This window comes from Bemisia tabaci, chromosome 1 (assembly GCF_918797505.1).
Source record: "Bemisia tabaci chromosome 1, PGI_BMITA_v3".
Lineage (NCBI taxonomy): Eukaryota > Metazoa > Arthropoda > Insecta > Hemiptera > Aleyrodidae > Bemisia > Bemisia tabaci.
Genome location: NC_092793.1, coordinates 3,353,691 through 3,380,486, shown reverse-complemented (window position 1 = coordinate 3,380,486; position 26,796 = coordinate 3,353,691). Strand labels below are relative to the sequence as shown.

At 35.6% G+C, this 26,796-nt stretch overlaps 2 protein-coding genes across 2 annotated transcripts; one reads left to right on the top strand and one right to left on the bottom strand.

Annotated features, from left to right (window-relative positions):
- The first annotated feature begins 70 nt into the window (after nt 1-70).
- On the top strand, nt 71-13,956 carry LOC109032203 (mutS protein homolog 4). The gene is made up of 13 exons (XM_019044216.2): nt 71-504; nt 1,348-1,657; nt 2,848-2,987; nt 3,235-3,383; nt 4,593-5,126; nt 5,777-6,073; nt 7,263-7,591; nt 8,285-8,504; nt 8,774-8,875; nt 9,943-10,056; nt 10,620-10,828; nt 11,083-11,275; nt 12,371-13,956. Exons 1-13 carry the CDS (start codon nt 429-431, stop codon nt 13,760-13,762), a joined length of 4,065 nt encoding a protein of 1,354 aa, XP_018899761.2. The 5' UTR covers nt 71-428; the 3' UTR covers nt 13,763-13,956.
- On the bottom strand, nt 13,948-26,796 carry LOC109032204 (probable ATP-dependent RNA helicase pitchoune). The gene is made up of 10 exons (XM_019044217.2): nt 26,638-26,796; nt 24,042-24,323; nt 22,934-23,083; nt 21,581-21,745; nt 20,496-20,636; nt 18,979-19,139; nt 16,839-16,991; nt 16,211-16,381; nt 15,102-15,279; nt 13,948-14,262 (listed from the first exon to the last, which is right to left on the bottom strand). Exons 1-10 carry the CDS (start codon nt 26,696-26,698, stop codon nt 14,057-14,059), a joined length of 1,668 nt encoding a protein of 555 aa, XP_018899762.2. The 5' UTR covers nt 26,699-26,796; the 3' UTR covers nt 13,948-14,056.

The window sequence follows — 26,796 nt, the reverse complement described above, 5'->3', positions numbered from 1 at the left end:
ACTTGTTCGCACCTCGCAGCATGGTCGCGATCAGAATTTTACCACATTTTGCAAATAAAATTCTACTTGGAAATAAATCCAAGGCGAATGATTATCAACGTTTCATACTTATCTCGAATTCTCGAGTATCTCTCATTGAAATCTGTAGGTCCGGAAGATCCGGACTGAAGAAACTGCAGAGCGGCAACGTTGTAAAGTCAGTGGACGTTGATTGGTCTGTGCAATGCGCCGGATATCCGCCGAAAAAAACGGATATCCGCTCGTGCATTCGTCGGAACTGATAGTGATAGAGGAGGTACTGATCACGCGGAAATTCTCGCGAATGTCAAGACTGTGATCTTCATTTCCAGAGCATTGTTGTTACTCAAACAATTTTATTTAGCTTCGATTATTTTTGGAACTGATTTCTGAGTAATTTTAGGTGGAAAATGAATCAGGTGAATAATAACAAGAATAATTCAAAACAAGAAGATCGAAAGCTGATGCATCCTGTGGTGAATCCGGGTGAGTATAATGAAAGCTTACTAATTTAAATCAGTTTAACTGAATTAATTTTGATACGTGTATGAATTCAGTTCAACTTCAGGAAACCCTTGGGCAGAAAGTTGATGAAGGACTAAACTTGTAAATGTTTAGTGATTTTAGGAAGGATGTCTCTTTGCCTGGGGTTTTATTCATGTTAGGTATGTATCTACCTACATCAAAGGTTTAGAGCAGAGCCGTCATTAATCTGCTCTTATTAGCACCTATTTTTCTTACTTAATTGCGATTACGAAAAAATCAGCAAATAAGCTGGGACGGAGGTTTCTTTAACTTTTAAAACTTCAGATAATGCTTTAATTTGCTCCGATGGTGGAGTCCAGGCTATAAGTAAGTTTACACACTTTTAGATTGCGATAGAAGATGTTCCAACGTCAATTTACTTAGCATTAGAAGTGGATGCAAGAAACAGGATGGCGGATCTTCAGTCGCAGTCTGGTGGTGTGTAAACTTATTTGGCGCAGACTCTAATCATGTAAAAACCAGGTGTAGCCTGAAAGCATGCTGAATCAAGCTGAATGATGCATGAGTAGGGTAACCATATGAAAATCAGGTATACTTACCAATCTAAAACAGAGATTATGCCACCTTTAAGATGAGAGCATCAGAATATTGAGTTGGAGGACAGACTGCAAATTGGAAACCGTGCAGGGACTCTCTATGTGTGGTTGCAGTTCCTGTTGACTCAGGATCAAAACATGGAGCAAGCCATATAGAAGAGGAAAGAAACATCCTATAGTCAGGTGTCAATTGATTATATTTCTTTCAACTGATTTCATAATTTTTTTTTGTTTAACATTCATCTAGTGTTCGCAAAACCAACAGAATTCCTTAAGCATTTTGCTGCTTCTAAGAAACCAAGTTTATCACTCTCATCATACCAGCCGATTCCACCCAATATTAAGTATGAATCTCCAATGGTTAATCGAACTGGTGTACAATCAGCAATTTCAACAGAAACAAGGTCAAGTGAATCATCAAAAGGAGTAAACTTTCAGCGCAGCATCAGCTCGAATAGTCCCTCTTCATCGTCACAGTCGTATAGACCAGAATATCAGTCTTTGACGACCGCGACAAAGCCTACATCATCTTCTTCAAGAACACCAATTTCCTCTCGGTTAATATATTTTTCTTTTCACATTAATAAAAAGAAGTACAAAAAAAGACCTTGAAGCTTTTATACTTTATAAATGATGGACATATAATTCCTCTGTCCTAAACGGCAAGAGTAATATTTGTTTCTGGTCAAAGCAGCTACTTTGAAGTAAATGGATCAAAGTGCATTGCCTAACGTTATGATAACAAAATTTCTTATGACAACAATATCTAAATTTAATGGACAATGTTAATTATTTGTTTTGAGATCTTCTGTAATTTTCTACCTACTTTTTAATGTAAGCCCTTGTAGTATTGAGGTATTCTGTCAAGCTCAAGTGACAAGGTCAAACTGGCATGCGATATATTGCATTGATTAGGTATAAAATAGCAGATTTTGAATTTTTAGTAGAAAAGGACGATAGCTCCTGCGCATGAGCTTAAAGAATCATATTAAACCCAAAAATCGGCGAATTTCAGAGAAATGAAAGCAGAATAGTGTGTTGGGAAAAAACCTTGCATTCAATTCAACTATCGATTTCTGTATCGAATTGGAGGTTTTTTCCGAACACTATTCTGCTTTCATTTCTCTTATTTTTGCCGATTTTTGGGTTTAGAATGATTCTTTAGGCTCATGCACAGGGGCTATTGTCCTTTTTTTTGCTAAAAATTTAAAATCTGCCGAGAATTTGGACCTAATTGATATGCCATACATCGCATACCAGTTTGACCACGTCACTTGAGCTTGACGAATCACCTTACACAAGTAAATGTGGACTTGTAAAATACTGAAATGTTTACTAATTGGGAGACCCTTTTTATTTTAAGTAAAATTTATGTAAAATTTAAAAGTGAAAAAAGTTAAATAAACAGCAAAATATGCAAAATACAGAAATGAGAATAAAGTAATATTTTTTATGAGATGGACTAAAATAACATGACAAAAAACTCATATTCATGCAAAGGTAACACTTTCACATGAAAAAGAATAACAGAGCTGCCCTACTCTATGAGTAGATATTATAAAAGTTTTTTTTTTTTTTTTAGAGCTATCCCCTTTCTGAAGTTTTTAAGTTCTATTAGCTTCTGGAAATAACTTTTTTCTTAGTCAATGTTCCTGAAGAAGTCTAGTCTACTTTTTTCCCTTTGAATTAAATTATGTACATTTAGAGACTGATGAAATGAATGAAAGTGGAATTTTTAAATTTTTAGGAGTACTAGAAACGTGAACAGTTGGACTTGTTCCTCACAGTCATCTCAAAAGCGAGGAACAGAGAGAACCACAAGTGTATCAAAAAGATCGTCTAGCTCAGCAACAACTTCTACTTCGAATCAATCTCGTGTTATTATCGGTGAGTCAAAGTAACCTTTTTTGATTTGGTGAAACAGGATGTATTTAACAGAAAGCTCAATAAGAATATTAGTAGATATGAATGTAAGGTCGTTTGAATATTCTCGGTGTTTTTTACTTATAATATTGCTCTAATTCTATTGTTAATCATGCGCAAATAAATATTTGTTTTCGCTTTTTTCCATCACTTAGAGTTTTTTTTATAAACTCAGATCTACCTTTCATGTCACATTTTCTTCCAAAATTAGCTATCACAGAAGGAAGAGGAAATGCTTGTGGTGAGGTTGGTCTTGCTGCTATGGATGTACATCGTCCATGTTTGATCTTGTGCCAGCTCAGTGACACTCATAATTATACCAACACGATAGCAAAACTAAATGTTCTCAACCCTGCCATTGTAAGTTTTTACTTTTAACTTTTCTTGAAGCTTGAAATTTTTATCTTCCATGTTCTAACGGACAAAAAATAAAGGTGAAGCCGGAATAGTATTAAGGCAGCCTGATTCAGCCGATTTTCAATCCTGTAGATTGCAACTTTTGTGGCTCAATATAATTTATTCCAAGAAAAAATGTTAAAATTTTCAACACTTAGGAAAAATCATAGACTTTTAAACCATTACGACCATCCATGGGAAAAGGGATGGATTTTACAATCCATAATAACGTCCTGAAATTGCAGTGCGACACAAAAAGAAAAAAAAGTCATAGACATTAGAACACAAGGGAATGTTTTAGGAACATTTTCAAACAACAAATTGCAGCTGTTTGAAAGAACCAGTTAAAAATATGAGTAGTTTCAAGGAAAAGCCATTCCAAATTTGGATTCGCCGTATTTAAGTAACAAAATTGCGAGATTATGAAGCAAATTTAAGCCTCTGATAATTCAAAATGAATCGGACCACTCACAACTTATTCTTGAGGACATTTGAGAGCCTGAAAGGTCCAATGAAATATCACAATCTAATACTTCGACCAATCCTGACTCCTCTGAGATAGTTCTACTGAAAATAAGGTCATTTCTCCCGTTGACAGTCATACATGGTCAAAGTCAGAAACTATGTATCTTCATTGCGATGTTTCAAAATATCCGCCTCTATTTTATTTTTCCATAGAGAAACAATCCGATTTTACAGCTCGAAAATTATACAGTATGTTACTCTGCGAACACAGATGAAAAATCATATGAGAGTTCTCAAGAAATTAAGTTGACTAACTTTCCAAATGAAAAATTAAGTATGACAGGATGTCTGCAACATCACAAATGGAGATACACGGTTTTGCACCTTGGCCAGTGACTTAAAGAAAATAATTGAAAATACCTGTCAAGTATAAAGGCCGATATATGCTTCTGAATTGCCCTCTACCAGTTCGTTTTTTCTCCTATGTTTCCTGATCTTTTTTAATAGAAAGAGGAAAGAAAAGATAATTTTGGCAAAACTATTGGCCCCAAGACCTGCTGCCAGCAGTAGGACTAATAGTGTTGCATGAATTGATGTAGCTATATTGCAATTTACATCGATGATAAGAAAATCGCATGAAGCCATAATAATGCATGGAACTTGAGGTCATATACACTTTTACGATTGACGAATGCTTCACAATTTCAGCTCCTTTTCCCCAACACAATTGTTGAAAATCAAAAGAACTCAAAACTTCTCCAACGGATCCAGAAGAAGTTGCCAGGGGTGGATCAAAAATCGGTGCACAGGAGATTTTACAATGACCAGGAGGGCATGAACTCAGTAAAATCATTACATTTGCCTGAATGTTCATCGATTGAACTCCTTGTAGTGCGAAAGTACTTCACACTTGCGGCAGCAGCTGCTTTGGTTAAGTACGTTGAGTATGTAGAGAATGTAACACTCGCCTCCCAATCAGTGCCAATGGAATATCAAGCAGCTGGCGAAAAAATGATGATTGACTTTGACACCATGGACAACTTGGAACTCCTTCTCTCTCAATCGAACAAATGTGAGGCTCGAAGCTTGTTCGGAATATTGAATCGCTGCTACACTTTTGGCGGAAAGAGGCGATTGCGATCCGCGATTTTGCAGCCATCCTTCATAGAAGAAGATTTAAATCATCGGCTTGATTGTGTTACAGAGTTGATAAATAACATAGAATTACGTAAGAGCATTCAGGTAATTATTGACTCTTGTTTGAATTCTTTCATACTTTCTTCCTTGCTTCTGTCAAATCATCACTCCAAAAAATTTGCTTGAAAATGCATTCTGGCTGCTTACTCTTCCTATTTTCTTCAATAAAATTATTAAAAAGTGATTGAACTAGACATTGTTTGAATAGGCATTCCTCTTGCTGGTATAGATAACAAAAAAAAGTAATGATAGAATAGTTTTGATCTATAATTAAAGTATGATTAGAAAAAGAAGAAAACATTGTGTTTACAGCTAACTAGGTTACTGACAGCAATATCAGATACCAACATATGTAGTTTCATTTTGATGCTTCAAACTTTTCCTGTACTTTTTATTTTTTTAGAAATAATTGAAACAAAGGATCCAAGTTCTTTCATGAAATTTTAGAGAACATCTATGTCACTGTAGGAAAAAAAAAGTATGCCTACGATAATTAAGGAAAATTAATGACTGGCTCTTATCCATAAAAGTCTGAACATGTTACTGTCAAGAACTGGGTTTTTTTTTTAAAGTTTTAGCAATGCTTCACCAGTTCATATAATGATCTTAAGGGTCACATATAGAAGGAATTGACACAAGTCATTAGTGCGACTTTGAGAACATCCATTTAAATTTTTTTTTATTGTTTCCTGCAGGGCACTCTGGCGAAAATCCCTGATATTGATGCCCTTCTGAAAATTTGCTTTGTTCCTGCTAACCGAAAAATTGATGACAGTTCTGTAGTTATGATCAATTACGTGATCTTGCTAAAAACAGTTCTTGATGTTATTCCAAGTTTGTACCAAATCCTACAAACAACTGAGACCAAATATTTTGAGAAAATGACAAAAACTTTGACCGATCCACGCTTCAAAGATCTTGCAAATGAGATTGATAAAATACTGGACAAAGACACCACACGAGTTACGGGCTATGCTGCAGCTCAATTCCAGGTATAACATGAATTAAAAACTTTGATACGTAAAAAGCATGTTGGACAGGTACCAAAAGACACTTTTCAATTGATGTCAATAAAATTACTTGCTATCGCTTCATTTAGAAGAATAAGGAATAAAATCACAAGTGCTCGCCTGGGATTTCTTATTTCTATTCATATGCTCTACACTAAAAGTACACAGTGTCTGTGTTTTCGACTAGGTAAATAAGGAAAAACCTCACGCTTTGATACCATCTAGCAACTTTAGTTAGGCTAAAAATTCAATTTCCAGATTAGATTAAGCATGGTTTTGATCAGAGAAGTTTCCCACCTAAGGATTACAATCCCAGTTGAAGTAACAATCTTTTTGCTGCAGTTCTTACATTTAGTTGAGCAGACTAAATTAAAATGAAAGTAAGTCTCCATGAACGTTGGCTGCAGCCAAACCAAGAAAAAATTCCCTCTCACTTCTAAAACTGTAAATCAGCTGGGAATTAAAGCAGGAAACTCAGTTAAAAATGGTATAAACCCTGGTAGCGATCAATTATTTTAAAAGAGTCGCGCCCCTGATGATGATCCAACGGGTCGAAACGCGCGTCAGATAGTTTCGAATTTTCTCTGACTAGTGAGTTTTTAAATTTTATTTTAACCTGGTAGCAATGACCTTTTAAAACATTTTTCGAAAACTCTTAAAGAAACTATTGAACATTTCGTACTGGGAAACCCTCTTTGGCTATTTATTTAAGTAAAATTTACAAGAGGTAAAGTTTAAGAAAAAAATGTTGAAAAAAAAACTCTTAATATATCATGGTAGTTTTTTAACATATTTTCAAACAGTTTTAGCATTAAATAACTACACTTGATATTTAAAGTTTTTTAACACTTTTTTTCCTTAAATTTTATCGTTTGTAAATTTTACTTAAAAAATGGCACAAAAAGTTTCCTATAAGGAGAATTTTAACAGTTTTTTGACAGTTGTCTTTTCAAAACTTAAGAGTTTTTTAAAAGATTTTTTAACAGTTGTTGCTACTAGGGGAGAATGAAAGCAGGAAACTCACTTAAAAATGGTACAAAGTATTCATAAGTTCAAATTTTTTAGTACGCTTAGAACATAGCTCTGCATGAGATCTACTTCATATTATTATAAAACATTGTAAAACAGATGTAAACATTTGCAAACATTGTAAACAATGTTAACATTTCAGCGGTGCTTCGCAATCAAGGCAGATGTGAACGGCCTGTTGGACGTAGCGAGGTACACATATTCGGAGCTGGTCGCAGAATTTCAGATGAAAGTGATGGATCTTGCCGAGCAATATGAATTACCCCTCAAAAGCCACAATACAAGCTCCAAAGGATTCCACATCACACTGAAAATTTCAGGTCGGCCTGATTTCAGCATCAAGAACTTGCCTGATGTCTTTATACAAGCTCAAAGGACAAAGAACGTTGTTACAATGACTACTGCAGAATTGATTTTCCAGAACGAACGTATAAAGCAAGCTCTTCAGGAGGTTCAGCTTATGAGCAATGCGTACGGAACAACACTCAATTCACTTATTTATTCTAAATTAATTTTTAATGGTCATGCAAAATGGAGTGAGATAACAACGACTCAAAACTGAGCCGAAACGTCTCGGTTTTTATTAATTGTGTTTTTTGCCTTGTTTCCCGTTTTTCCTCCTTGTTTTTTCTATTGTTACCATTGTCTGGGGCTGCTCCTAAAAATTTTTATCTAAATTCCAACAGCTGACCCTTTAACAGCAAATGAAAGTTAGAGAGCGATCAACTGTACATTTGAGAAAAACACAGACGAAGTTTACCAGTGCTGCTGTTGCCAGCTTTTCAAACACTTATATCATAGTGCAGTATTACAATAGTACATATAATAGCTTGAAACTTTGACCCACTGTTCTAGAGAGTATAGGAAAGTATTTAGCATTGAGAACTGAAAATCAATAATTTTAACTCCAAACCGGTGTTTCCCTGTACTGCACAATTTGACTTTCTACCTTTAGCCTGACTGTCACATTTATTCAGCAGCAGAAGATTGGGTTCAAAAAAGAAGCTTCAACTGTTTCCAGTGCGAGGTCTGTATTCATTAAGAAAATATTTTGTCTCTCAAATTAAAAGACTACGTCAAAATACTCATTTTGTCCTCAAACATTGAATAAGACAGTGTTAATAGAAGGTTAAACTTCAGTCAAGACTGTTGAATTTGTGTTAGAGTGTTGCAGACATTACTTCAAAAGATAAGAGAGAACACTGGCTGCTTGTACAACATTTGCGATAGCATAGCTGAACTTGACATGATCGTATCACTGTCTCGGGTGAGCTCTACCAACGGATATGTTCGACCTAATTTTGGATCCAAATTGGTCTTGAAATCAGCACGACATCCCATTTTAGACTTCACCAACTCATCCGTTCCCGTTGGAAACGATGTTGTGAGTACTTTAGCCCTTCAAAAACTGTACGATGATACAATCGACTTAATTCTTGTTCTCATAGCCCAAAGCGGCTCGATTTGAAGGAAAATATGGGCGAAAAGCTCATCAGCATTTCAAAGAACTTTTTATTAATGAGAGCACAGTAATAAAAATGTATAAAACTATAATAGACAATCTTCTCTTAAATCAGATGGCTATTAGTTGTAATAATGTGAAAAATAAAAAACGATTTGAATACTGAAATGAATTATGATTACTTTTTTCAGATTGCTACGGATTTGAAGAATTATCATCTTATCACTGGACCGAACATGGGAGGCAAAAGCGCCTACATAAAGCAGATCGCTCTGATTCAAATTATGGCTCAGGTAAGAAGTGTTGAGTTTGTGCCAGAACAGGAAAAAATACAGTGGTTGTAATGAGTATGATAAAACAAAATTTAGTCAGATAACTTGGAAACGATTTGCTAAACTGGAGTCAATTTCTGCTTGTGTTCATGTGAGAACTCACACAGCATGGAAGTATAACATGCATTCTCGGGAAACCAATTGATACCTCCAGATTAGCCCAATGAAATTACAAAAATGAGGCTAGGGGAGGTTGAGAGATCAAGCAGCCTTAAGACTATTGACTGACGATTTTTGAGCCCCCTTGGTATCACACGATCTGACACGTAGTTGCAGTCTTTTCTTCTCATACTTCTTTAATTAAATTGAATAATGATATGCAATTAAAAATACTAAGTGGCAATTTTTAGCCTGTGGGTTTGAAAAATTAGCCCTATGCAGCAGGAGCAGACTCCGTAAGCAGTTACATTTGTTCTTCATTTCCGATGCACACCCGTCACACTGGCCGAAAGATCCATCCTCTATACTACCGTGCTTAGGAAAAGCGCCGTATGGACCTTCAGGCTTTGCCAAATTTCCTTTAGCAAATGAGGAATTCATGAGAAAGCTTGTGAATATTTTTCTTCCCATTTTCTATACAATTTGTATGCAATTTCACCTAAAGTTTCTGAAAATTTCAAGAACAAATATTCATAGCTCATCTCAAAAATAAACATTTTTCCGAAGGTAATTTGGCAACTCTCGAATGTTCATACAGCGTTTTCCCTTCGCACAGCAGAGTGAGAGCGTAACATAAACTACTTTCAAACACCTTTCTGCACAATTTTCATAACTCTTGAGTAGGATTCATCAAATTATAGTCACTTGGATCTTTGAAAAGAGAAATCTTTGAATATAACTTGATTCCAGGTACACTCCTTTGTAGTTGAAAAGAATTGCATGGTTAATAATCTACAGCTTTTCTAGAAATTTTTATTTCAGCAGGTGTGACCTTTACTCTAAAATGAATATCCTACTCAATGACTCACTTGTATATCAAAGCGTGTTTCAATGCAGCTCATCTGTTGTTATTTTAATTAATCTTCCAGATTGGATGCTACGTTCCTGCTGAACAGGCTGAAGTGAAGCTCATCGACAATCTATTCTCTCGAATCAGTTTTGATGATAGTATTGAATGTAATGTCTCTCATTTTACGTTGGAGGTCTGTTAATAATTTTCACTTTTATCCCTCTCATTTTATTGCAGATGATAGATACTGAGAAAAGACTCTTTTCCTTCCGTTTAAGTTCGATGGACACATCTCAGGATTGTGTCGGTAGGCTCCTCTACACAGAGGCGCAAGTTGGATAATAAGACAACTACTGCAACACCAGAGGAAGGGTTTTAAAAGGGTATTTAAAAGAGGGGGGGGGGGTTTGCTCTCCGGAAATATTTGAAAAATGTAGACCTGTAAGAATCTTCTCGGTTTGTCATTAATTTCAACGATAAATTTTTTTTAGAATGAGTCTTGATAAACCATACTCCCAACTCTTTCTTTCTTTCTGAGGCTATTGAGAAATCAGAATGAGACCTATGGAGAAAGTAGTGAGGTCTCCTAGGGTGGTTCACCTTACTTTCTGAGAAATTTTGTATTGTACAAAATTAAGGCTTTCTGATGCAAGTTTCAAAACTAATCCATAAGTGCTTAAAATAATTATTCAAAAGCTGATCAAGTTTGGCTCACTTCATCTAAAAGTAACTTTTCGATGGTTTCTTATTTTCAAGCTCAAAGAAATGGTTCACATTTTGCACTCAGCAACCAAGAACAGTTTAGTGATCATTGATGAATTCTGCCGGGGAACAGCCACTGATGAGGGGACAGCCATCGCCTGGGCCACGAGCGAGGTGTTCATCCATTCAACAGTTCACACTTTCATTGCAACTCACTTCCACTTTCTGAGTAGATTGCAGTACTTGTATCCTCAAGTCTCATGGTAAGAAACACCTAAATCTCTCACTTAAACTCATCAGACTCAAGTCTTAATAGGACTATTTCTTATTGTATTTCATTAAATACACACTTCATTAATGATATGGATTCTTTTAAATAATTTACTTGGAGGAAAATTCTAATTCATTTTCATAAGTTTCTTTATTAACTAATCGAAAGAGATGAACGATTTCTCCTTTCTTTTGACAAGATCGGGTAGTTTGTTACATTATTCTACAACAAGAATTCTTGTTTCAGCTGGTATTTTGATGCTGAGATTATCGCACTTGAAGATGGAACCAAACCTCGGCTTCATTTCACACACAAGCTACTACAAGGAGTTGTTAGCATTGAAAATTATGGACTTAAATTAGCAGAGAGCACAGCTTTACCTGAGCGCATAAAAGAGGCTGCCAATGTGCTGGCTAAGAACCTTGCTAAAACCAAAAAGGTTTGAACTTACATTGATGATTCAGTTTTTCTAGTTTGGATCAGCCCAATTCTGCTCACAGTAAAAGTGTAGCGCACTATTCTCTTGCACAATGTTACAAATATACTTCTAAATGGTGTTCCAAACTTAGGTTTGAGTTTAAGAGGCCATCTGGCTCAAAAAAGTGCTTTATGGGCCTTTTCAGGAATTTTTTCCTACGTATCAACGCACATAATCTTCCAACCCTACCACCCCATGACGTTGCGATTCTTGATCTGTAACCAGATCTGGAGTTCAGCGAGTACAGCTTCTTTCTTTACAAGTTCAGTTTCTTGTTGACGGACAAAAATCACCAATTGGAGGAGGATGGGAGGGAGGATTTGGAATGGGCTTGAATAATTTTTCATCATCAAGCCACTCGACAAGGTGCAAATTTAAGCATTATAATATATGTTTTCTCATCAAGACATAGAACACGATTTATACCACAAAAATTACTGGAAGTAACCCTTAATCAAGATAGTAATGTTTTTATAATCATGCACCAAGTCAGACTTCCTAATAATGTAAAAGGCAATACTCTACTTGAGTTAAATTCATGCACACTAAACTCTACTGTGACAGTCTTTGTAACATAAAAATATGACAACCTCAATATTGACATTTTGGCTAAGCTTTTGATAGTTGCTTACAATTAGAGTTGCATAGATTGGGGGAAGTATACTGCTCATTGTCAAGTCGAGTACATAATTAATTTGATTCAAGTGGACTTGTATTTTTTATGTGAGCAGGAAATTTAATTTGTTCGTCAGTGATAATGAACAAAAATGTTAATGGCTTCGTTCAAAGTTAATTTTGGTAATTTTCGTGGCGCAAATCGTGTTGTGCAAAAAGATTTGGAGTGAAAATATATCAGAAAGTTTAAATTCATACCTTGTCTAACAGTCCTTTTAGTAGTGTTCAATGATACAACTTTTACTCCTGAGCAATTTAGAGCTCCATGTTTATGGGTAGCATTCAAGATCCTTTTGACTGAGTGGAAATACTAGACAACATTATCACTTGAACGAAACCACTTCCAAAAAATGTTTTTACCGAGCAATTTGTTTTTTACAGAAGTTCCTGAACACCGCTTTAAGAGGACAAGTTAAAGAGGAAATTGAAATTGATGAACTATGTATCAATTTGATAAACATGGTCGACAACGATCAGCTGACACTGGAAAAACTTAATGCCAAAATTACTACATGTGATTCAACATACAACAGAACTTCCCAGACACGCTGCTCTGAGAGAGAGGAAGATCACTTGACGCAAAATAACGAAAACTCACAAATCATTGCTCCTGGCACCATTGAGACACCTTATACAGACAACGAAGAGGTCACTTTCAGAATTGAAAATTTGGGGAGTGATGAAGATTTGATTAGTCCACAGACTACTCAAGAAAGTACAGTTTTGCCAACAGCAAATAAAAACAGCGTTGTCATGAAGTGCAAAAGCCAAGCATTAGCAACTTTGCAACAGTACAATTCATTCGACTCGGACGTGTCTAACGAAGATTCTGAGAGATCAGCTGAATCAAACACAATAAATTACCACAGAGATATAGCATATGGTAAATTCGCAAACAACGACAATCATACAAGTTCAGAAAAAGAGAGTCCCATAACAAAAAACAATACAACCTTTACAAAGAACTCTTCTTTTGCCAATTATGAAACACCGAACTTCACTGATCACAGTTCAACATTGATTAATATTTCTTGTCAGAGTTCTGAGAGTTCGTGTCAATCTATTAAAACAGGTGAAGAGTTCCATGATGTAAGAGAACTCGAAGCCCCTCAAGATGCCGAAGATCAAGGAATGGACGCACAAGGTTCATTCTGGGAATGCATCAAAACAGTGAACGACAAGGTAAGGTATCAAAGTGTACACAGGCGTTCACCGGTTAAACGCTTCAAGACTACAAACGCTGACTCTTGGTATGGAAAGACTGCTCAGAACGATACTTTGCCTTCGGTTTCTGTCATATCTGGAGAGGAACTCGCCGATTTAGAAGATGTAACTCCCTATGCTAGTAATATTGGAGGAAACTCACACTGCGCAGTCAAAAATTTAGACTCAATGCTTACAGAGGATTCTATGATCACAGAGGCCTCTATGTTTACAGAAGAATCTATGTTTACAGAGGACTCAATGTGCGCAGAGTCAGAGTTGAGTCATAATTCAGACTGTTCCACAAACTCCCATAACATTCGATTATTGAAAGAGACAGATCAGAAAGATGACGGATTCTCTCTATGGAGACAGACTGACAATGAAACAATATGTTCAGATCTTGACATGTACCAGATTTTGTCACAAGAAAGAAGCAGTCAAAAGTCAAGTCTCCATCCAAAGTTGCATGAAGTCTCTCTGACCTCACAATGTTCTTCAAAACCAGGATCCCCTTATTACAACGGCGAAGATGAAAATACTTGTGATAATGATAATTCAAGATTGTAATAGAGGCAGATAAAATCTCTCGACGGCCTTCCCCATGCCAGACACAGCTTCAACAATGGGAATTTGACCGGCAATGCAAAACGAAAAACATTTGAAGGAAACTACAATGCTTCAGTTTTGCTTTTAAACAGTTGTTCACGAGTTCTGCTATTAAACAGTTATTCACGAGTTAATCAGACTTCGGATTTTTTGAAAAATAATTATTTTATTTAAAGAAGGGGAAATCTTAGTTAAAAAACAATTGGAAATGTACATTCTATACATATGATAAACATTATATAAAAGAGGGAATACTTAGATAAGTGCAGCAAGGTTCTTATCCTTCAGATATGTGTAGGTGTCTATCTTTTCTGTTTCTTTAGGCTTCTTCATCTTCTTTTTCTTCTTTATATGAATAAATCCTACTTCCTCTTTCTCTTCTTCATTCATTTTGTTGAAATGGCCGTATCCACCTCCTCCGTGCCGCTTCCTCGGACGCTTTCCCTTCGATGAATTCACTTCTGTGAGTCAACGTTAAGGAAAAAACTTGTCATTATAAATACACTGTTTTTCATCTACCAATGAGCTACTTGTTTCTATTGATTGCTTCCAAACGTTTTATGTACTTTCACTTCAAGAAAGAAGTATCAAATTGGAATAAAAAAACTCAATTCCATGAGTCTCTTGTAGCTATAACAATAACTTGTGTTTCATTTTTTTCCTTTTTTCAATTCTTATTGCAACGAAATTATTTCCTGTTCAATATCGGAAACAAGCTTGGAGAGGGTTTAATAGTCAGAAAAAAGGCGGTAAAAAGTCAGTACATATTGGCGGTGTAAGTTGGCGATCACACAACTCGGTTTGCGACGGCGCAGACTTCTTATCAAACTTTATTTTTTAAACGCAAAACTACTCAACGGCAATTCTTTAAAACTGCCTTGATTTTTCTTCTCTGTGCGAAGAAAATTCTGCAAGAACTTCAAGGAATGATGTCAACTTGTTCTCCTTTAAAAAAATAACATAGAGGTGGAGATTTTCAGACACCGCAAACGAGTTATGTGATTGCCGACTTACACCGTCGATATGTAATTTTTTTCCAAAAGTCTGTAGACACCTTGATGCTTCCCTTAGACATTTTTTTTATAGTTTATTATTATGGAACGATTTTTATCTGAGGGGAAAAAATTCTATTTAATTGAAAAAGTAGGTATACAAGGAATTTGTACTTCCTTTTTGACATAATTTTAGTCCATTGTCTTCGGAACAGAATTTTGCAGCATGAAATATTTAGCAAAGCAATTGTAAATGGAAAAGTTTTCCTGAAAATTTTACCACTCACGAATAAGTGTAAAAAGGATACGGAGGTCAACAGCTGGTGGTACCAAAAAACCAAAAGATTTGGCGACTTTTTCCACATCTAGGGTGTCAATGTCGAAGATATTTTTCAAATGATGAGAATCATATGCTCGAACATAAGACTTGTATGCTTCCTTTGCAGAAATGTGTAAGAAGTAATTTTTCGCTATTAACTTTTCTAACTGCATTAAGAAAAAACAGAAACACATTTTGAGAAAACAGAGTAAAAAATAATAAGATTATGATAAATTAAATCAAGAGAGGTGAAAGAAGGGTGATAATGCAGTTTAAAAAGAGACAAAGGTCATGTCTCTAGCATCAATATTTATGAAATGGTACAAGGTGTACAGGGTGTCTTGTTTTTTTTCATTTTGGGAAATCCTAATGAAATCTTGATTTTTGACTGCTAAATCCTGCTTTCTTGATTTTTCCAAATCCTGATTTTTTGCAGAAAAAAATTAATATCAAAAAAATAGCTTGATAAAAAAATCTGATCGGACGGCCGACTTCTCTCAAATCCTGATTTTATGACCAATTTTTCCTCAAATCCTGATGAAATCGAGATAAAATCTTGATTCACCTCAAATCCTGATAGAATCGAGAAAATTCTGATGCTGGAGACCCTGTGGTAGCATAAGTGCATAAGTCCATTTACTTTAAATGCTAAAGATGTACAGTATAAGCATAAAGGTTCACTTTAGTTTAAAAAGGCCAAAAATCATTCAGTATGGCTTGCAGAGGTAAATCAAGCCTCTCAGATTTCTAACGCCACTTCACTTTTTTTTTTTAATTGTAGCTTTCTTGGTAACTTTCTTTACAGATTTTTTGGTGACTCTTTTCCACAGAACAATAAAATCATATCACTCTTAGGAATTCTTGCAGCGTCGAGTTGCAAGGATTCAATCCTTTTCATATCTGAGGTTTCCTGCCAAGGTATTAAAAAATTAGAAAAATGATAACTATACTGTAATTGGAAACATTAGAGATAAAAAGGAAAATAATCTTCGGCCATTTACAGGATGGCATGCAATTTGACTTTCAATTTAGATTAAATATTTTGAGCTTCGTTGATGTTTATGCTCAACATTTTTAAGAATCAAGAAAGAATATTACCTCCAGTTGAATATCCGCTATTTTATTCCAGGAAAACTCAAATTCATTGAGCGGAATTTTTGCTTTTTTAAGATAATACAAAAACCCTAGTTCTTCAGGTCGCAAAATAAGCAAGGCATTACCCTTGCCTCCTTCTCCTCTGGCTGTTCTTCCAACTCTGTGAATATATTCCTGTGGAAAACAATGGTGGATTAAACAGGGTTAAAACAATTAAAGTTTCTGAGAATTTTTGACCAAATTATAACTAGGCAAGAGCTCCATTACTAATCGATCAAATTTAAACCAATTCTTCCAGAACAAACACTTCAAAATCTAATGATTGCAGAAGTCTCTGTAAGTTTCTTATGAGGACACAAAAATATAATTTGGAGCCAAAATTTTTTATTGGAAAAAACGTGTATTAAAATAGAGACATTTTTCGGTAAAAAGGCATATAGCAGTTACGCCCTGACGATCAAAACGAGGTTGATGGCCAGAACACTTAAGTTTGGAAGAAGCAAGATCAGCGTTTTAAATACAGGAGGCTTCCAGATACACAGTCATTATAGAATTAAGCCTTCCATACACTGTTCGGCATAATTCCTTAGTTCCTATTGATAATAAGAGAGGTTAAGAAAAAAGGTCTAACCTTTGGATCATCAGGTGGATCATACTGTACAATCCAATCAACAGCAGGGATATCAAGACCTCTGGCAGCAACATCTGTACACAGTAGGATTCCTGTCTCTGCATTACAAAATTGGAAGAAGGTAGTTGTTCGTTTCTCCTGTTTTTGTTTTCCCTGGGAACGCAGAAGCACTCAAGAAGTACAACTCTTCAAGGAATACACTCTCAACACAAGGCAATAAAGCGAGAATTTTTAAATATATGAAACGCATAAAAATGACGAAATGTAGGAGCAAAAAGTTGCAGAAAGGAGATGGGCTGAATTCCTTGTGCAAAAAATGAAAGCTGCTAATAATATGATTGACTATTATCATAAATAAAAAAACAGAGGGTTGACTGAAAAATACATTTCCAACTGGATGTATTCACAGTCAAGCTGCAATTCCCCATTTGGGAGATTTAAAAATTAAAAGTCCACAATCCAAGAGTATCCAGAATGGAGAGGAAACACATTTTCCTAGACAAAAAAAGGTGCTTATTTTACCCTTTGGAAATGTGCTTGTTTTCTTTGATTATCAAACCCTGGGAAGCATTATTTCTGCAGGCTAAAACAGTATTTTACTACGATAAAAGTATACACAAGACGAGCAGAAATTTCTTAGATGTAAAACTATAAAGGACTTCTCTTGGAGGAAGCACCTTCCTACAGGATTTAATGGAACTTGAATACTCTACGTGGCCTTCCCTTAATTCTTCATGAGCATTGATTCTTCTGAGGGATCCCTCAGAAACCCCGCATATTGTTTTCTTTATATTTACCTCTGAATATTAGCATAACTCCGTCCACATGCTACCTTCATCTGAGGTAGACATAACTTATCGAAGCAAACATCACTGTAGTTGTTCGTGTTACTAATATCTCCTTTCATGACATGAATTCTCTTTTAAATGAAGTATTCCTTTGAGGAAAATTTTGACCTGTTTGTCACTTCTTTTTTCCTGTTGCTACCTCCTATACTTTTAGGGTTACAAATTTTCTTAGATTTCAAAATTCCCGGACTTTAACAAGATTTTTAGGGTTTTTGAACATAAAATTCCTTGATTTTTCAGTGTCTTTTTTTTCTTTTTACATAATTTCTCATGATAATGCTTCTCACATACAAATTTTAGCGCTTAATCTCTTGAAACTGGCAAAATTAAAAATTTAAGAACTTCGAAGCAGAGGATCTGATTTTCACCAATAGAACAAGTAGAAAATAATAAAGGTTTCAGCCGGAGGAGGGAAGCTCAAGGTCTCATTGCAAAATTCCCTGACTTTTCTCTAATTTTACAGGGTTCAACGATTTGCTGACTTTTCGAGGTATTTAATGACTTCTCCACAGCTTGATCCCCTGCCCTCTCTCCTCACAACTTGACGTTCTTCATATTTGACGAACTGATTATATTTCGACTTACACCTCTTTTTCCATTCATGTTGGGTCCTCTGACCCCTCTTTGTACATTGTAATTCACTATCGATAGCTAGTCCACATTTGACTCGGGTATCCTGTAAATTTTTTTTTTGCTAATAATAACAAGCAGCAAATATACCTAAAATAACACATGAAATCTTCATGTGCGAGGCTTTTATTTAAGATGAAATAGAGATCAACATTCCTTTTTAATTAAATTCTACTTAAAATGCGCCCTGTAAGAGAAAGGGATTTTCTTGTACTTGGTTAAAGAAAAAACATACATGTAATGGACAAGAATAATCTGATATCACTGTGACCATACTGATGGCTAAAATCTGAAAGCATGTGACTCAATTGTACTATTTCAAAAACTCTATTGATAATTTACTTTTCTACAGAGGAAAAAAGAACGTGATATTTTAAAATAAAATTTGTATAGAATGGTCATGAGAGGATAGAGAAAAATCAAAGGAAATTTCAATAAATAGGTTGATTTTTTTTGAGAAATAACATATGAGAGGAGATTCCCGATGTTGCATATTGAGGTACAAGTTTTCCAAGTTGAGTCATCAATTTGGCATTGTAAATGTATGCTTTCTAGAGAGCACAAAATACCGCCTGCAAATTCAGGGAGTTGTGAAAAATATCCACATTTTTCGAAGGTAAGAATGTATTTTAGATGTTGCCTCTAATGGTGCAAATACTTACATGGATACTCATGACAGGAAGATCAATATAATTCAGTAATTCATGGTGAAATTTAACAGACATACACGAACTGAAAAACACCATAACTTTCTTTTTCCGATTCCTTTTTAAAAATGTAAACAAAAGCAAGAATCGTTTTTCTGAAGGGCAAACAACATAACCTGAAACAAACGTCATTCAATTTAATGTCTAATTTATAATTCCAGGGAAGTAAGACAGTTGGACTTGCATTTACCCTCACATAATTTCACACTGAAAGGCAACACAGGATTTCCTGGGGGGGGGGGGGGTTACTTTTACTTCTTCTCTGCTTGATATCTACGTTGATGGTCTGAACTCTATTAAAGATCTACAGTAAAGTTGTGATTTACAGAGTCTGTTCATTATGGTATCAATTGCCACTGAGTAAGTTTATCAACATTTGAAAAGAAAAGGGTGGACTTAAGAATTTATCCACAAGAGCATGGACAATGGTAAAATAAGCTTAACTTGGAGGTCCAAATAATGGACATTATTTAAGCGGTTGAGGAGCTGAAGAATGACAAAGCACTCTTTGAAGGAATCTTTAAAGAGTTGGTTAAGAACAGGACTGGCAAAGTCTTTGAAATCTCATAGAGGTGACGTAGCAGTGCATTAGGGATAAAGAGATACCAGAGCAATGGAAGGTGTCCTGGATCAAGACCATCAACAAGAAGGGTATAAGGGATGATTGAATCAGCTACCAAAGGCTTTCAATGGACTAGATAGTAAGCAAACAGTATGACAAGAATATGAAAAAAAATGAAGATCAAAGAAGAAACACTAGATTATGGAACACAAGAGCAGACCGTTTTACTTTAAGCTGGTGGGTTCAAGATAGGTCACAATTCCTTTTTGTCCAGGATATCAAGAGGAAAATGACTGAAACTCAAGAGAATAGCATTAAATATCGAAGGATCTTCAAGACGCGTTCCCCTCACTTACTGACTAAAAGCTTTGGCTGAAAGCCATACGCGCTGAGCCAGTTCTGAGCCAACGGCTTAGAGCGGTTGATGTTTTGGGGAGTAGTGTTACCAATCTGAAACTTACTTTGTATGGTAACTTATTTTTTGATCATAATTTGCTTATAATATTGTACGGTTGGACATCTATAATTACTTCAACTTTTCCTGATTTTTGGTCATTTTGCGGTGTTTGTCATTTAGACCGCAATAAGTTAACAATATGAAGAGAATCAAACTCAACTTTCTCCCTGCTTTCTCAAGGGACCTTTTATACATGCTTAGTATTTTGATTTGTACCTCCGGTGGAAACGAGTTCAGGACTATTTTAAAACTTCAAACTCTTAACTTTTTTATACAAAACTTTGAATACTAGTTCTTGGTCGGGCAGGGTCAGATTAAATCTTAAGTTAAAGAGTTGAACACACAAGTCTGATAATGAGGAAATCAAAGCAATCTTTTTACACCTTGATAAAGTGTGTCAAGTTTTTTGAGAAAAGTGGGGTTGCAGTTTGATTTTCACATCAAATTATTTACCTTGCTCAAGTCCTTCAACTGTTGCCTTGTCATCATTATCTTCAACACCAACTTGAACAGGCTCTTTCTTCAGTGCTAGTTTGCTTAACATTTCTGTTTTTTCTGTCGTTGTTGCACTAAATAACATAGTTTGTCTCCTTTCTGGAAGAGAAAAAATAAAATTAAAGAAAAAAAATGTAAGGAGTACAAGAGGCGCTGACTGGATACGTTACTTTTAAAAATCATAAGGTAAAAATTTTCATAAATATATATTATATCATCATTAACATAAACATGGAGGATTCCATTCCATTCTACCTTTTATTCGAGTTAATAAATAAAATGGGTTGTCGGAGTTCCTCAAAATATAATCGTATTTTTGTGGTTTCTTAAGGGGTAAGGTAGCAAAATGGACTTAAGGATGGCAAATGGAAGTTTTCCTGCCAAACGAAACTATGTGCATTATGACGTGAGCTTTGTTAGGCTCACATATTCTTATGGGTGTCAGGGCTCATGTCTTAATGTATATAGTTCCGTTTGGCAGAAATACATCCAAATATACTCCTTCCTCCCTTGTCCAGGCCTTGACTGATCCGAAATTTTGGTATGGTCACGGCACTTAAGGACAAGAGAGTAGGGGTTAAAATTGTTATCCCTAAGTCTATTTTGCTATCTTACCCTTGAAAAACCACAAAACTGCTATTATTTCTTGAGGAACTCCGAGAACCTATTTTGAAATGGGCCAAGAACCTACAATAACTTCCAACTTAAAATTTTTGGTACACATTCAAATACGATAGTCAGTTACTTCAGGTGCACCATACTCTACTTAATACATAAAAAAAAATTGAGTTTTTTTTTTATCTAAACAAAATAGAATGGCGCACTAAGCATTTTACTGATTGTTTAATACTCCCATTGTCATACTCAATTTTAGCCAAAAAATAAAATAAAATATGTGTAGTTAGTAAAAGAAAAGGGGGAAAAATTGCGACAATACATAATATCAAAGAACATGATATAATATAAAATATACATTAAATGTTTTAAGCTTCCGGTCTTGTAAGTATGTGATTTGAGGATTCTCTTTACAGGATTTCACTTACTTGGAAGAAGGTTAATTATCATTTTAAGATCTTCTTCGAATCCAATGTCTAGAATTCTGTCTGCTTCATCAATGATGAGACAATGGAGGTTTTTGTATAAAAATGTTGGGGTATTTTGTAAATGATCAAGTAATCTACCAGGAGTTGCCACAAGTATATTGACACCTGGAAAAACAACAAATTACTGATAGAAGAATTAAAGTAAATATTTCTGAATGACCAGGCAAAGAAAAAAAATGAAAGGAAAAAATGAAGCAAATGAGAGATATGGTTTAAAACTTTCTTGTTCCTGCTTAGTTGTTCATTGCAAACAGCAAAGATTATTATAATTCCCGAATAAAAAGGAATATAGGAAGGATATAAAAGGAATGCCATTGGGATACTATAGGGAAGATATCCTTGGCTATCGGCTTGATACACTTAAATGTATGAATATTGAAGTCTGCTGGAATTTTGTTAACTTTCCCTTTTCTTTTGCTTCTAAACTTTATGTTTTTTTTTTTAACTTCATTCCTCCCGCCATGCAAGTATTTTCCTGTCCTTCTTCTCATTTTGCTCAAATTTTATATCAACTTCTCTATCACTACTTTTTAATGGAGAATTTGTAAGTGTCTGAAATTTGATGAATTTCGTGTTTACGTGGAGATGACTGAGTGAACTGAACGCGAGGATACCCTTGCTTCTTGAATTGAATAATTATTGGAGAAGGAATGACAAAATGATCTAATCTGCTCAAATACGTGCGTTTAAATGGGAAATGCCGTCAGATGATGTCACTAGGCAGCGCATTTTTTCACTTGTGAATCCATTTTTATACGGTTTCCCATATCAGAAAAATATTATGAAAAATACTGTGAAATCAGCTCTTTAAGCACTTTCAGATGAAGCAATAAAAAATTTGCATGCAAATTCTCCATTTTCACTTTACAAAGAAGTTCTGAATCATTAGTCCTTCCTAAGGCCTGTGGTGCTGCAATTTCATCGTTTAGATTGGGCAAGGGCAATAAAGTTAATTCTTTGATTCAGACTTTTAATCATTATGAAGAACATAAAAAACTACTGGTGCGGCAAAATGTCAGACTTCAAAAGCACTGAAACTCCAAGAACACAATTCGAGAAACAAGCGTTTAATTTTTATAACTGGTCCTCATCAGACCCATTGATTAAATTTTTGAGTATTTTATTTTACAAACATAGAGGGCTAAAATTAAATGCAGCAAAAAGGTTACCAGTAAAAATACTAATGCTTCACAAATGGAATAGAGACAGATTGGAATAATTCTTCTGGGCTTAAAGAGATTAGCTTGATACTCATTACCTAAGTATTTACAAAGGGGGAAAAGAAACTCAAACCTTTAGCCAGTTTTTGGGCTTCAGTTTGCCTATTTGCTCCTCCCATGACCAATCCATATGTATGATTGTGGTACTTCATAAGTTCTTTCAACACACCAAATGTCTGCATAGAAAGCTCTCTTGTTGGAGAGATAATGATAACGCCCGTTCCTGGAAAAAAATAAAGTAAGGTAATTTTTAAAAAGACTGACATACCTTACAAGCTGCAAATCTGATAAAAACTTTAGAATTCTGAGTTACAAGTTAAGGACAAGGTTACAAAAAAATGATTGCATACATGGCTGGGGTTAAGCGACCTTACTCCTTTTATTATCGTTTTGTTAGACTTAGTCTTAACTTCAGGTGGAGACAGTTTTAATTGCATAATATTTATAATGTTGCAAGTAAGGAAACTCTTTGAAGTATGCAGCAGAGTTAGGCATAGACAATTTTAAAGCTTGTGACAGTTGGCTATTAAGGCTTAAAAGTCAACATGCAATAAATTTGCAAAAAAATATATGAGGATAGTGCACTGTAAGAAATGGGCCATTCACTCAAGTTACATTCGATAATAAAAAAGAATCAGTGCATGAGAATACAGACTTGAGCTACGGGGCTCCAGGCAGTAGTGAAATACTGGAGTGAATTACACACAACCATGATCACAAGAGAGGAGTGAAAGCAACAATAGCGTGTCTACGTTATTAAACTCTCAGTGATTTGAGCCATTTGTGATTTTTACTTGCGCTGAATAAGACATATGTGAATTGAAAATAGTAGTGAGATGAACGATCAGATTTTTGACAGTGTGCATCTTTTTCTAATGAATTGTTCATTAAAAATTCTCTAATATTGAATTTTTTCCAAAACTGCTCTATGCTTCATTATCTTGCAATTTTCAAAACCTAATTATTTGGTGTAGGCCCTCAGTGAAAATTGAATCCCTTGAACCCCCCCCCCCCCCCTCTCCCCCTTGAAATTCATAATAGCGAACATCCATTGTACATGACTTTTTAGAATCATTTTCGGTCAAACTCAGAAATAAAATGAAAAATTTCTGGATTTACGTGCTACTGAATTAGTTGGTGAAAGCTTAGATAAAATAAAAGTTAATGCAAACTAATATTACCATTCCTTGGCATGAACTTCAACTTATTCATGAGTTCAATGGCTGGGATCAGGAACGCGAGAGTCTTCCCAGAGCCAGTTTTGGCTGTTCCTATGATGTCTCGACCCTCAAGTAATGGAGGGAGGGCTTTTGCCTGAATTTCCGTCATTTTTGTGAAGCCCATATCAGCAATGCCTTTTAGTGTTTCCTCTGAGACACTGCCTTTGAGAACATCAAATCCATTGTTGTGTAGAATACTCATTCCAATTCTGGTGCCAGGTAAAGCCTCTTCATTTTCTGCCACTGGAAGGAAAGGGAAAAATTGGAGAATAGAGAGAAAAAAAGGTGTTAGCCTAACCTTCGTGTGATAGTACACAGATTTTATTGTTTACGAGGAGGCCATTAATGTCTGTCTCCAATGAAATTTTTGGGAAACGGAAAGTACTCCTTGGGTAACTAAAATATGTACATAACCTTCCCCATTACTGAGCATTAAAAAAGTGTAGGTGAATTTTTATAAATTGCAAAATTTGGTTCACGTTTCCGTGCCAAGTACATGCCAACTAAGCTATCAGGCAGAGACCGACTGGGCTGTGCCACTAACACGTTGCCAAATATATTTTCCAGACAAACAGTTCGAGTTCTAATCCTATCTCAGACGCATAACATTTAACTTTAGATAGTCATTAACAACTTTTTGATCAGCTCTAATTACTCATCGGTTATTACTACCTTTTGAGGAGAAAAAATTAACTTGAAACCTCAAAAAATTCTATCTTGACGACAATACGGATTTATTTTCCTTTTGTTCAGGACACAATCATCCATAATATGAGAGTCTATAGAGGTGAAAAAATAAATACACATTAAAAATATTCAAAAGAATATGATGAACTTTGATATCTGTTTTCTTCTCTTTTTTAAGAAAGAAGAAATCCCAGTCCATGGAATTTTCTTCAGTATTATTAGGATACCTTGTTCTCTTTCTACCCTTTTCTTCTGTTAATATTACATTTCTTCATCTTCTTTCTTTAATTCATACATGAGGGGAGGGATGATGGCGCGAACAAAAGAAAATTAATAAATCCTGATTGTTATCGAGATGGAGTAAATGTTTAAGTGGCAAAATCCACTCTGCAATCCACTGCTCAACGTTAACTTGTGTGGCATGTCTTGGCTTGTGAGCATGAATCGTTCACTGGCAGAAAATTGCAATTTCAAAAGTTCATCGTGGCTTTTCTGAGACGGTTGTACAAATTTTCATTCCCTGATGACTACCTTCTTCCAAAATTTAATCAAAATTGGAGGTGGGCACTAGGGACCTCCCCCTTGCAAGCCATGTTGCCCAGTCCTTTGACTCTCAAAAGAAGGACAAGATAAAATTGAGCTCTAAGAAAAGGAAAACTCAAAAAGCTTTGGTTGTAAGACTACAGTCAAGCTGTATAACAGTCAGAAATGTAATTGTTATGGATAAGGAGTTAAGTTAGTGGGCAAACTCAAGAGCTTGAGAAAAAGTCTGGGAGTCAGAGTGCACACCCACAGGTTTAGAGGCTATGTTCCGCAAGGGTCTGACTTAGGACTCAACCTATTAAGTTAACTCTTTCAGAAGTTCAATGCTAGCAAATTGATCCCTGCCTGCTTTCAGGTACTCTCGAGCTTGAGCCTCATCATTTGATGACAAAGTAACTCGACCCTATAGGGCTTTTTTAAATTCGAATCACAGTGGACCGCATCACTTTTTTATCGCGTTCCATGTGTTCCAGTGGAACACTTGGACCACTCTTCCGAGTTAGGTTGAGGTTGGTTCAGGCTGGTCAAACCAGCCCGAACCGCTATCATCGCGTTCCTCGGATAAAAAAAGCCCTATACGTTAAGTTAATTGCCTGACGTCAGCCGCTGCCGGGTATCAGACTATAGGTTGGAGTCAGCCAATAATCACTGTAGTCGACTAGCCTCTTGTGCTTTGGTCTGCCTGTGAGCCAACCGCAAATCTCTCTCTCCCTGAGTCTAGAATCTAAGTCTTTGGGGACTCAACTCATGACCGTTAGAATCCCTGGTAGGCGCACTTTCAATAAAAAATGGGAGGTTTCTCTCACCATTACACTAATACTTCTCTCATTTACTGATATGATCATGAGCACTGTCATTAGATGCTTGGTCAAAGTAAAGTGTATAGAAATAAAATTACTCAATGCCCAACAGACCTCATGGTTTAGTATTCCATGATTACTCAATGACTGATGTATTTAAAAGTGACTGAGTAACTAACAATTGAATCCAATACTCAAAAATCTATGACTAACATCAGATCCATTGAGATGTATTTAAAGAACGGAAGTGCTGAACAATAGGAACTGGGTGGGTTAACTTTGATGGAACGCACATTACGGGATTGAATCCATCTCTTTCAGTGTAACGAAAGATTGCAAAGAATCGCTGAATGAATCATCACATGGGTTATTCAGCAGATGATAATATTTTCATTAAAAGAGCAAAGACATTACCTATTTCCCGAGTTTGTTGCATTAGTTGTCAAATGAGGGAAATAAAACTGTCACTTGGCCTATCAATTTTGGCTAAGATCTTGGGATATAAAAAGAGTAAGTTGAACAATTACCTGGCATTTCTTCAGTAGGAGGGTTCTTTCTCTTAATCTTTTTAAAATTCTTGTCTTTCATGATGAGGATTGTCCTTTTACAAGAAAAGAGTAAAACAGTCACTGGGCCATGTGGGTGAAACTCGAGGAACTATCAAAACATTGATGCATAACCTCACT